The 12,502-nt window shown below is 40.3% G+C and overlaps 2 protein-coding genes across 5 annotated transcripts in view; one reads left to right on the top strand and one right to left on the bottom strand.

The window, feature by feature from the left end:
* pkma (pyruvate kinase M1/2a) overlaps nucleotides 1-2,987 on the bottom strand; it is a 28,453-nt gene extending 25,466 nt beyond the window's left edge. The window contains exon 1 of the mRNA XM_077194666.1: nucleotides 2,873-2,987. Coding sequence (XP_077050781.1) covers nucleotides 2,873-2,919 — 47 coding nt within the window. The 5' untranslated portion in view covers nucleotides 2,920-2,987. The remainder of the gene's footprint in view (nucleotides 1-2,872) is intronic.
* parp6a (poly (ADP-ribose) polymerase family, member 6a) overlaps nucleotides 1-12,502 on the top strand; it is a 54,693-nt gene that overhangs the window by 3,129 nt on the left and 39,062 nt on the right. For 2 of the 4 annotated variants that reach the window (XR_013189670.1, XM_077194661.1), the window contains 5 exons: nucleotides 592-672; nucleotides 2,854-3,000; nucleotides 6,499-6,782; nucleotides 7,877-8,115; nucleotides 11,244-11,349. Coding sequence is in view for 3 of the 4 variants with exons in the window: in XM_077194661.1 (XP_077050776.1) it covers nucleotides 11,347-11,349 (3 nt within the window). In the remaining variant the exon portion in view is untranslated. Of the gene's footprint in view, nucleotides 1-591; nucleotides 673-2,853; nucleotides 3,001-6,498; nucleotides 6,783-7,876; nucleotides 8,116-9,595; nucleotides 9,974-11,243; nucleotides 11,350-12,502 lie in introns of those variants that run through there. The other 2 variants (XM_077194662.1, XM_077194663.1) reach the window with 1 other exon arrangement.

Below are 12,502 nucleotides of genomic sequence, written 5' to 3' on the forward strand. Positions count from 1 at the left end.
ATATAGATCAAGTTTGTGACCACAGAACACTAAACAAACTGTCATAACGAAATGATCATGTTTATATTACAAATACCACGAGTACCATGGTAGTACCCTGCTTTTTGAACATTTACCATGATGAAACCTTGTTGTTTGGACTTGTTCTATGCTGGTACTATATTGTTGGCCATTTACCACGGTAATTGCCTGTTTTTTGAACGTGCATCATGGCAATACAATGAATTTTGTACTTGTACCATGGTAGCACTTTTACCATGCATTTTGCTACCATGATAGCATGGTTCGTACAGTAAATATGGTAATTCATCAGAACCAAATCATTGCCATCTTTTCATAAATTATGTTTTACCTTTTGATACTATAATTTGTAGTTACTGGCACTAGCTAGGGACATACATTGATGTATTTTACAATAGTAATGTAAAAAATATGAAGTTATGAATATATGAGTAGTATTTGTGTCTCAGAAAGAGGTATGATATGATATATGAATGATAGTTTGTTTAGTGCTCTGATGCATTAATAACCAGCGCCCTCTAGTGCACATATCCTATCACCAATGTCAATGAGAACATCTCTCTGTTTCAGCTCAGAATCAGATATTCACATGGTCTGGTCAGATAAAGACATGATTCATTCCTGACATATAAAACATCAGCATCAAGGTGAGTATAAAGACAGATTCAAATGCACACTTACAGCATAGTAAACAACTGCACACTATATGTGTCTTTCCTGCTGCAAATTACCTCAGAAGTTTTCTGCATCTGCATTTTCAAATCTGCACTATTTAATTCTGCGCATTAACCTGAAATGAGATGGAGTGTAACGAGGGAACGAATATCACATTTACAAATAATCAAATGTTCTCAAAACCATATGCATTGGCCTTTCATCCTGTAATCGATTCTCTGAACTGGTAGTAACGTCTGCTTTTAAATGATCTAATTAAACCTCCACGTACAATACATCTGCTATGAATGCTTGACTGCCATCGTAAGTGCATAACTCATTTACTCTGAGGTAAAAAAAATTTTTTTTGGTAATAAACGACAAGCATAGAGCTTATTTTATATTGAAATTGAAATATTCTGTTAAGACATGACATGAAATTTGTTATATAATATTATGTGTGTGTGTGTGTGTGTGTGTGTGTCCAGGTGAAGGTGTGTATCTCACCTGCTCTCCACGACTCTCTGCATGTGTGTGTGTGTGTGTGTGTGTCCAGCTGAAGGTGTGTATCTCACCTGCTCTCCACGACTCTCTGCATGTGTGTGTGTGTGTGTGTGTGTCCAGCTGAAGGTGTGTATCTCACCTGCTCTCCACGACTCTCTGCATGTGTGTGTGTGTGTGTCCAGCTGAAGGTGTGTATCTCACCTGCTCTCCACGACTCACTGCATGTGTGTGTGTGTGTGTGTGTGTGTGTCCAGGTGAAGGTGTGTATCTCACCTGCTCTCCACGACTCTCTGCATGTGTGTGTGTGTGTGTGTGTCCAGGTGAAGGTGTGTATCTCACCTGCTCTCCACGACTCTCTGCATGTGTGTGTGTGTGTGTGTGTGTGTCCAGCTGAAGGTGTGTATCTCACCTGCTCTCCACGACTCTCTGCATGTGTGTGTGTGTGTGTGTCCAGCTGAAGGTGTGTATCTCACCTGCTCTCCACGACTCTCTGCATGTGTGTGTGTGTGTGTGTGTGTGTGTCCAGGTGAAGGTGTGTATCTCACCTGCTCTCCACGACTCTCTGCATGTGTGTGTGTGTGTGTGTGTCCAGGTGAAGGTGTGTATCTCACCTGCTCTCCACGACTCTCTGCATGTGTGTGTGTGTGTGTGTGTGTCCAGCTGAAGGTGTGTATCTCACCTGCTCTCCACGACTCTCTGCATGTGTGTGTGTGTGTGTCCAGCTGAAGGTGTGTATCTCACCTGCTCTCCACGACTCTCTGCATGTGTGTGTGTGTGTGTGTGTCCAGCTGAAGGTGTGTATCTCACCTGCTCTCCACGACTCTCTGCATGTGTGTGTGTGTGTGTCCAGGTGAAGGTGTGTATCTCACCTGCTCTCCACGACTCTCTGCATGTGTGTGTGTGTGTGTGTGTCCAGGTGAAGGTGTGTATCTCACCTGCTCTCCACGACTCTCTGCATGTGTGTGTGTGTGTGTCCAGCTGAAGGTGTGTATCTCACCTGCTCTCGACGACTCTCTGCATGTGTGTGTGTGTGTGTGTGTGTGTGTGTGTGTGTGTGTCCAGCTGAAGGTGTGTATCTCACCTGCTCTCCACGACTCTCTGCATGTGTGTGTGTGTGTGTGTGTCCAGCTGAAGGTGTGTATCTCACCTGCTCTCCACGACTCTCTGCATGTGTGTGTGTGTGTGTGTGTCCAGGTGAAGGTGTGTATCTCACCTGCTCTCCACGACTCTCTGCATGTGTGTGTGTGTGTGTCCAGCTGAAGGTGTGTATCTCACCTGCTCTCGACGACTCTCTGCATGTGTGTGTGTGTGTGTGTGTGTGTGTGTGTGTGTGTGTGTCCAGCTGAAGGTGTGTATCTCACCTGCTCTCCACGACTCTCTGCATGTGTGTGTGTCCAGCTGAAGGTGTGTATCTCACCTGCTCTCCACGACTCTCTGCATGTGTGTGTGTGTGTGTCCAGGTGAAGGTGTGTATCTCACCTGCTCTCCACGACTCTCTGCATGTGTGTGTGTGTGTGTGTGTCCAGGTGAAGGTGTGTATCTCACCTGCTCTCCACGACTCTCTGCATGTGTGTGTGTGTGTGTCCAGCTGAAGGTGTGTATCTCACCTGCTCTCGACGACTCTCTGCATGTGTGTGTGTGTGTGTGTGTGTGTGTGTGTGTGTGTGTGTCCAGGTGAAGGTGTGTATCTCACCTGCTCTCCACGACGACCCCCCCGCTGCTGCTGCTCCCGCTGCCCATGATGTCCTGCTCACCTGACGGCTCTCGTCTCTCTCACTGACCGCTGGTGTGTGTCCTTGTGCCGCTCGCCCACATCCACAGGTGAGAGACAACCCCATCAGCCAATCCGGGAAAACCCTCACCTGTAAGCCACTCAAGTCTGCATCAAATCCCGGAGTAAATCCCATTGATGCACTCGGGATTGGCTCTGTTGCAACAGAGTACAATGTCTTAAACTGAGCCAAGAACTTAATAGTCAAACACAGACGCCTTCAACATTTCTCACAGTTTATTTGCTATAGTTTAGAAAATGGTAATAAAATATGAGCAGAACTCAGTTGATATTTCACTGGTTTTGTCCGTCCTTCTGTTAGACTCTCACACATGAATTATGTTGAATATCTGTCAGCTGTTAAATTTAACTACACAATTAGATAATACCAGTTTAGCTCAACCAATCACCAAGCAATGCTTCATGTTGTTCAGTCTGTGTGTAAAAAGGTGCATTAGTTATTAAAGAAAAAACACTTCAGCAAAACATGATCAGTTTAAAGTGTCCCAATCATTTTTTGGTCCCAAATTTTTATAATTTTTACTGGTAGTCGCTGTATGAAGAATATTTGGGTATAATATGTCACAGTTTACTTTATTTTGCTCTCCTCACTTACATAAATGAACTATAGTGTCCTGCACACACTAGTAAACAAATATTAAAAATTATATCTGGTATCTAAATCATTTTTGCTTTGACTGTATAATCCACTTTAACTTCCACTTTGAACTATTGACTCATTTGGGTCAGTATTTTTACTGCAACATCTCCTGTTTGTGTCCTGAGATATGAACGAGCACAAACACACTGCGTTTTCCACAGACACACTTACTGAATGTTTTTAAATGCTGTACATTTAATGTTTTCTCAATGTTTGCTGTTCATTCAGAAGGCGTCACATTAAAAATATAAAATATTATTAATATATTATGTAATTTTATTATAAATAAATATAAATATTATTATATATTTATATTTATATATTATAAATAAAATATAATTATTTATTGTATTTTATAGTTATATTTTAAGTTTTAATTTTAGTAATTTTGTTACGTTCTTTTGTCATTTGGTTGCACTTTATTTTAAGGTGGACACAGTGTACTTGCTATATGTTTGGTTTAGTGTTAATTTGTAGTTATTACTACAGTAACCTAACTACATGTGTAATGAGGACACTAACATAAAGTTATACTCTTCATTTTTATTATTTCTAAAAATATATTTCTATATAGTTAGTTTTATTAAGTTTCGTGGGACAGGTACAGAATGGAAGAGGGGGTTTTGGGCTCAGTTTAGCTCCTCCTAAATGGCACAAGGCAGGCCCAGCTCAAAGGAGGAAGCTGGTAGTCAACGAGGTGCGAAAGCAGGAGGAGAGGATGAGATGTATAAAGGCCATTTCCCAGGCCAAGCAGGGAGAGTGGATGAGATGGGAGAGTGTGGAACAACGCAAAATGGGCTGGCAAGACCTTTGGTCAATGGAAGAGAGTAGGATCAGTTTCCTTATTAGGTCAACATATGATGTTCTCCCATCACCGCAGAACCTAAACCTCTGGGTAGGAGAGGATCCCTCTTGTCCTTTGTGTTCATCACCTGCCACATTAAGACACATGTTGACAGGATGTAAGGTGGCTCTTAGCCAGGGTCGGTTTACTTGGCGCCATGACCAAGTATTGCGATGTTTGGCTTTAGCATTGGAAGGCAAGCGTAGTATGACCAATAAGTTGCCGCCTGTTCTAGCAAAACATTACACGCAGAAGACAATATTCCTCCGCCCAGGCGAGCAACCACCAAGAGAAGGTGCTAACACCAATTCTCGCCCAGGACAACTGGAAGCTACTAGGGACTGGAAGATGCTGGCTGATCTTGATCAACGGCTTATTTTTCCACCTGGGATTGCCACCACTGACCTACGACCAGATATTGTTTTGTGGTCTGGATCAGCACGCATTGTTCAACTGATAGAGTTAACAGTGCCATGGGAGGATGCGGTAGATGAGGCATATGACAGGAAGAAATTGCGGTATGCTCATCTGGCCACTGAAGCAGAACAGCGAGGATGGAGAGTCCAGGTTTATCCAGTGGAAGTGGGTTGTCGAGGTTTTGTGGCACACTCTACAACCCGGTTCCTCAGAGACGTCGGATTCAGTGGCCAAGAGTTGCGTCGCACAGTAAAGAACTTATCTGAAGCAGCAGAAAGGAGCAGCAACTGGCTGTGGTTGAGACGGAAAGATTCTAGCTGGCTGTGTACAGGCCGCCATGCTACGGTTTCGTAGAATTCTTGAAAACTTGAAGGGTGTTGGTTTATTTGTATAGGTTGTATAGTATTTACAGTCATTACGTTCCTGTGTATATTGCGTGAATGACGGGTGGTTGGGCAGATATTGTGTTTTGTGGTAGGTGGTATGCCATACGGAACCGTTGCCACTGAAACTGCATATTAACGCACCAGTGGGGCTCGACAGCCTTAGTCAAACGGGTTGGCGCGTATGGTTGGGTTGCGGAGAGATTGTGGTTAGGTCTCAGCAGCAAGAGGGAAGTAGAGGTCAGTAAGCTGGGCTGAGTTGAGTGGGGGACGGAGGGGGGTGACTCTGGGACGCCAGAGTCACTGTCGAGCCCTCTTGAGTTGTCGTGGGCTAGTCGACGAAACACTGAGGACGGAAGGTGCCCACTTGAAGACCCTAGAGATGTTCCCTACTCCGCTCAATCCAGACGGTTGTTATGGGGGACCGCACTGTGGTTGCAGCCGTTGTGTGTGCTGACGCGCAAATACACTATTAACACCAGACAGAAGGAGATTCACGTCACCAGATGGAAAGAAGCGTAAATGGATGGAGAGGCATAGGTTACTGTAAAGCTACGTCTTAGCTGGTGCTTATCTTGGCGAAAGCCGAGTACAAATCAGCATGAAGTTTTAACATCTACTCTCGTGTAATGGAAATCAGTACTTAAACTATTTTAGTTAGTTGCCATAGCAAATATTTTTTTATATTTTCAGTTTTCATTTTAATTTTATTTTAAGGTTTAGTAATTCTCTTATGTGCAAATTCAACTCGTTTTTGCCAAAGCAAGTATTTTTAGTTATAAAAAAAAAAAATATATATATATATATATATATATATATTCAGTTTTCATTTTAATTTTAATTTTAATAATAAATATTTCTATATAACTTATTTCAGTTTTAGTTTTATTAATTTTACTAGCTACTTAAACTATTTAAGTTAGTTGCCAAAGGAACAGTTCTCATTTTCATTTAGGTTTTTTTATTTTTTTTATCTAATATTTATTTTACATTTATTTCTAATATAATTTTATTTCAGCTTTATTTCAATTACCAAAAAAAATATTTCTAATATTTTTAATTTTAGTTAACGATAACAACACTGGTCACCACCAGGTGCACAAAAGTGAATCGTCACACTGAGTTAAAACATGATGCTGAAGATGTCCTCTACCAAACTAGCATTAATTTTAGAGCAGTTCTAAAATAGGCATTTGCTATTTTAAGTGTTTATGAATAATTAATGCTAGTGTCTGTTGTACAGGATGGCAGGATATGAGACAGAACCGTGTCAGAGACATGAGTCATGCAGTCGAGGACATGTTGGATAATCTCTCTCTCTCTCTCTCTCTCTCTCTCTCACTCGCTCTCTCTCTCTCTCTCTCTCTCTGTCTCTCTCTCTCTCTGTCTCTCTCTCTCTCTCTGTCTCTCTCTCTCTCTCTCTCTCTGTCTCTCTCTCACTCTCTCTCTCTCTCTCTCTCTCTCTCTCTCTGTCTCTCTCTCTCTCTCTCTCTCTCTCTCTTTCTGGAGGTCATTGCTCATAACGAGGTAAGCGGGGTAAACTCTAATTAGGACGGTAACGGTTAAGGCCATCGCGCAGTCGTCTAGAGGCGAGCTAATGTTTACATGAATACATCACATGATCTGTATTTGTCTTCTGCTCACGTTTCTTCAGTGCACAATCATAAAAAAAACACTGTTAATATAGAGTCAGCTGATAAAAATACAACACTGCCATTGGCTGATGCAGATCACGATTCAAAGTACTTCATTAGGAGTAATTTACATACAATATCGGCTAAGGGTGTCACAATATATCGCAATACAAAAATGCAACAATATGTATCGTGGATATTTCACCCAAAATAAAAATTACTGTGAGAAAAACTTTTCAGAGTTTTAGTGTCGGTACTACATTAAACTACTATATATAATGTTGAATATAATGTATAATAATGCAATGGGGGAATATTTGTGGGTGATGTTACCAGTAAAGTAAAGTAAGTGGCCTACATTATTTTAATTATATCTAGTCAGTGAAAGAGTGCAAGCATATTCATCTATAATAAATCAGTATTTTCAGCTTCAGAATCATGAATATTGTTATTCTGGTGTCTCTATTGTCCTGTGCTTTGGGTTTCCAGCACCAAGTCCAAGACTATTCATTTACACACACAATGTAAAACTAAAGTTAGCATTTTAACCAACAGGACAATTTTTTGTTAACCTTTTATCATGTCTTTTATCTTGGAGTATCGCAATAATATCGTATTGTGATATGTATCGAATCGTGACATGAGGGTATCGTTACACCACTACTGTATATAGATATTATTGTAATAAAAAACAGGGAATTCATCTGTTAAAAATGTTGAAACCCTAGATAAAGATCCCAGTTTTTGGGACACGTTCTTTTTATACCCCTAATATTGGCAAAGCATCAACACAAAAGCAGTGTGCCAGTGAGAAAAGAAAAGGTGCCAGTGATGTAATAAAAATTATTATTACAATAGAATTAAAAGACATTAATAATTGCTCAGATCGTTCTTATACTTGGTGGGTTTGATCATTTTCTGACAATCTAGGAAAATGTGGATTATGTTTCTCTCCTTCATTCTCTCTCTCTCTCTCTCTCTCGTCAGCTGTAGGTCACATGACTCACTCTGCTGGCTCTCACTGAGCATGCTCAGTTCACTGTGTTGTCAGGCAAAAATAAGAGAGCACTGGAAGCAGAGATCTGCAATAGATAAACACACAGCCGGAGCGTCGCAATGGAGGATTGCTGCTAGTGCACTGTCACATTAGATGGTTTGTGCATCGGTTCATCTGCATCACGGTGTCGTGTCGGAGGAGACGGAGCCGGCGGGCTCTGAAGGTGAAGGTAGGGATGGAGGGATGGATGGATGGAGGGATGGATGGAGGGATGGATAAATGGATGGATGTGTGTGTGTGTGGGGGGGGGGGGGGGGGGGGGGGGGGGGTCGTGGATGCTGACCGGACCTCCATCTGTGCTTTTTCCATCATGAGCTGCATCGGTATGTGTTCGACTCCAGCAGGGCATTATGTGTGTGTGTGTGTGTGTGTGTGTGTGTGTGTGTGTGTGTGTGTGTGTGTGTGTATGTCTGAAATTATTCAAGCAAATATGATGAGTATTATATCGGCCATAAATCATGGTTATTCCATCCAGTGATTGTCCTGAAATCTACTGATTTCACATTTTTGATTTTCAGTGAATTTTGGTCAAAAAAAAAAAAGTAGAATACGTTAAATCCAGGTATTTGTGTGCATCTTATTTGGTTGTCATTAAAAGCACTATATTAGTATTTGCATCAGCCATTAAGAAATCCTTTGATTACTTTCATGCAGGGTTGATATTAAGTATATGAACGCGTCTGTCTGAGACGTGTGTTTCATCTCCACAATATTATAAAGATATAGATTGTGGTGAAGAGAGAAACTGACTCTCATATAAACAAAATGGCTGTTTTTCGAAGGAAAGAGAAATTTCACAGACATTTGTGGATTACACTGACGTGTGTTTTTATGTTCGAATGTCTCCTGTGCTGCTTTTCTGAAACTGGTGTTCACTTCTGTTTTGCCTTGTGATTTTCATCTAATGCTTATGCTTATTATAAGCTTATATTTCTGCTTTCAAGTGAACATGCAATGGTTAGCTAGTTAGCTGTAGTTCAGGAAGAAATAGGAAAATGTCGATTTATGTCTTAAAACAAGATTTTAGTTTTGCTTTGAGACTTTTTGTCATGACATTTAAAGAGGTTTTCATTAAAGAGAAAGTCATTACCGTAACGCATCCATATGTTTTATGTGTAGTTTCAATATATATTTAATGGTGATTAAATATAGTAAAACAGTGTCTTTGTGACAATGCAAAAAATCTTAATAGACTTGTATTTCGTATAAATATATTAGTGCTGTAAAATCAATTTATTGCATCAAAAAAAGTTTTTTTATATAATATATGTGTATATTTATGATATATATATGTGTGTGTGTGTGTGTGTGTGTATTATTTATGTATGTGTGTATGTACATGTGTACACACACACACACACACACACACATTATATTATTTAAACATTATATATACACACATACTTTTATGTTATATGCAATTAATGTAATACATATACATATATACCTTTTTTAATCTGGTGAGAAATATGAGCTGAACATGTTTATGACTGGTTTGTTGTTTTTGTCAGTACTTCTATAAATTTGTACCGGCATACACACACACACACACACACACACACACACGCACACTTTCTCTCTCTTTCTCTCTCTCTCACTCACACAACCACACTTTCTCTCTCTCTCACACACACACACACACACACACATTCTCTCTCTCTCTCTCACTCACACACACACACACACACACACACTTTCTCTCTCTCTCTCTCTCTCACTCACACACACACACACACACACACTTTCTCTCTCTCTCTCTCTCTCTCTCTCTCACACACACACACACACACACACACACACACACTTTCTCTCTCTCTCTCTCTCTCTCACACACACACACACACACACACTTTCTCTCTCTCTCTCTCTCTCTCTCTCTCTCTCACACACACACACACACACACACACACACACACACACACACACATACGCACGAATCAGTGACACCGACAGAACGAGTTGTTGCTAGGATACACAGTGGCGAGATGCAGGAGGAGAACAGAGCGTTATTAAACGGCGTCGCTGAGGTAAAACCAGAGAGAATGAGATCTCAGTTTCTGTATTGTCTACAGGAGTGGAAGACTGTCATCTATAGACACACAAATATGACGCCAGATTTGTTTCATTTGAGCGAAATGTCGCTGGTGTTTGACTGTACAGATGGTCGCGGTGCTATAGGCCGTGTTGATCGGTTGCTTGAGTGTTTGTGTTGCGATAACGTTAGCATTATAAGTGTTGTTGTTTACATTGCTGTGCGTTAGCTCGGTAATCTGGGTGATTTCTCCAATGTTTGTTATTATCTAGAGTAAAAAGATTGTTAGAGTAGGCTACGTTTTAGTCCTAATACGTCAACATTTCATGTTTGATTCAGTGTGTTACTTGTAATTTCTGTGTAATTATTTGTGAAATGTATTAGCCTAGCAATTGCTGAGTTAAAATTGATTAATTGATCAAAGTAAATCCTACAGCAAGTTGTATTCAGTGGCTCGTGTATGACCTTCAGTTTTTCACTTGTTTTATCGTCCAGCAGGTGGAAATAATAGTCCGATAGTGACAGTGATGCTTGACCCAGCAAACAGCACTAAGTGCTTTTCTTATATTATTAGCGCAGATATTTTGCATGTGTTCTTTAGCATTTATTTTATCGTTTCTTCTGAGATGCCTAAATCTATGGAAGCTTGTTTCTGACCGCCACAGAATAAAAAAGATACAAAGTAATTGCGACTTTTTATCTCACAATTCTGCCTTTTTTTCCTCACAATTTTACATCTCGCAATTTGGACTTTTTCCTCTCACAATTGTTAGATATAAAGTCGCAATTGCGTGTTATAAAGTCAGAATTTTGAGATATAAACTATTTAGGCCTATGTATTTTTTCCCCTTAGAATTGGACTTTATAACTCGCAATTGCAAGTTTATATCTCACAATTCTGAGAAAATATGTCAGATGCGAGGTATATACTCGCAATTTCGAGAAAAATACCGGTAGTCAGAATTGCGAGTATATTTTTTCGCAATTGTGAGTTTATACATAGCAATTCTGACTTTATAACTCGCAATTCTGAGAAATAAAGTCAGAATTGCGATATGTAAACTCGCAATTGTGAGTTAAAAAGTCGCAATTATCTTTTAAAATGTTTTATTCTGTGGCAAAAGCATGCTTCCATATAAATCTGCAGGTGCACAATGATTTGTCATTTCTCTCTGGTGACTGGTGGCTGTTACTGAGTTAAATGGGGAGCTCTGGTGTAAATGAAGAAAACATAGTTTAGTGTTGTGTTTATTTTCCCCTTGCAGAAAGCGAACAGCTCATCTTTCTGCCTGTTGTTTTGCCGTTGGTGCTGAAATGGATCAGAAAAGCTTCGTCCTGTCAGAAACGCGTCTGTGAACACCGGAGCCAATGGTGAGTGTACACGTGTGTGCTTCATTACACCATCAGACACAATTCGCCTACTTTTACTACAACCTAAAAGTAGCATATGTACTCTTTTTGTGAAGAAAAAGTTCCTACTTTTGAATGTGTAGCAAAAGATTAGGCAAGCTTTGGGACATATTACTTTGTCATCTTTAACGGACAGATTATGTCGCATGCATCCTGTCACCGTAAACTGCCCTGTCAACCATCTCGTCACAGTTAAAATCCTCCATTCAATCTAATTTGATTTCCTGCTGTTTCGGAGAGAGATGTAGTTACACGTTCATCTGCAGTCGTGGGTCTTTCACGCGGAGACTCTCCTCATGTGTTTGCAATTTGAATATAATGATGCATTTAAAAGGTAATGGCTAAACGTATCTTTACAAAAGTCCACAATGCTGCTGCAGATGCAATATAATGTAGACAGCTTTGAATAAATACATTTTCGTCAGGTTAGATACTGATAATTAATCACTCAAATCCCTTTATTTAAACCTCTCTACATAACCGCCAGACTCGCGCGTCCTCCATGTCTGTAGTTTTTTAACACTTTTCACTCGTGTTTGTAGTTCTAACCGAATCCTCGTCCAGCGCGCGATGGGTTGTGGGCAATATTAGCATCGATCTAGGCCCAGTCCCAATTCGCCTACTTATACTACGACCTAAAAGTATGTACTCTTTTTGTGAAGAAAAACGAAATACTTTTGAGTGTGTATCAAAAGAGTAGGCAATCTTTGGGACATACTATCACGTCACCTTTAACGGACAGATCTGTCGCGTGTTCCTGTCACCGTAAACTGCCCTGTCAATCATCTTGTGTCGCAGTTAAAATCCTCCATTCAATCTAATTTTATTTCCTGCCGTTTCGGATATCACGTTGATCTGCCAGTCGTGGGTCTTTCATGCGGATACTCTCCTCGTGTGTTTGCAATTTGAATATAATGATGCATTTTAAAAGGTAATGAGTTCACAAAAGTTCACAATGCTGCTGCAGATGCAATATAATGTAGACAACGTTGAATAAATACCTTTTCGTCAGGTTAAATACTGATAATTAATCACTAAACCCCTTTATCTCTACATAATCGGCGGACTCGCGCGTCCTCCATGTCTGTAGTTTTTTAACACTTTCACTCGTGTT

This window comes from Siphateles boraxobius, unplaced genomic scaffold, assembly GCF_051911475.1.
Source record: "Siphateles boraxobius isolate OS27281-9 unplaced genomic scaffold, OSU_SipBor_1 32, whole genome shotgun sequence".
NCBI lineage: Eukaryota > Metazoa > Chordata > Actinopteri > Cypriniformes > Leuciscidae > Siphateles > Siphateles boraxobius.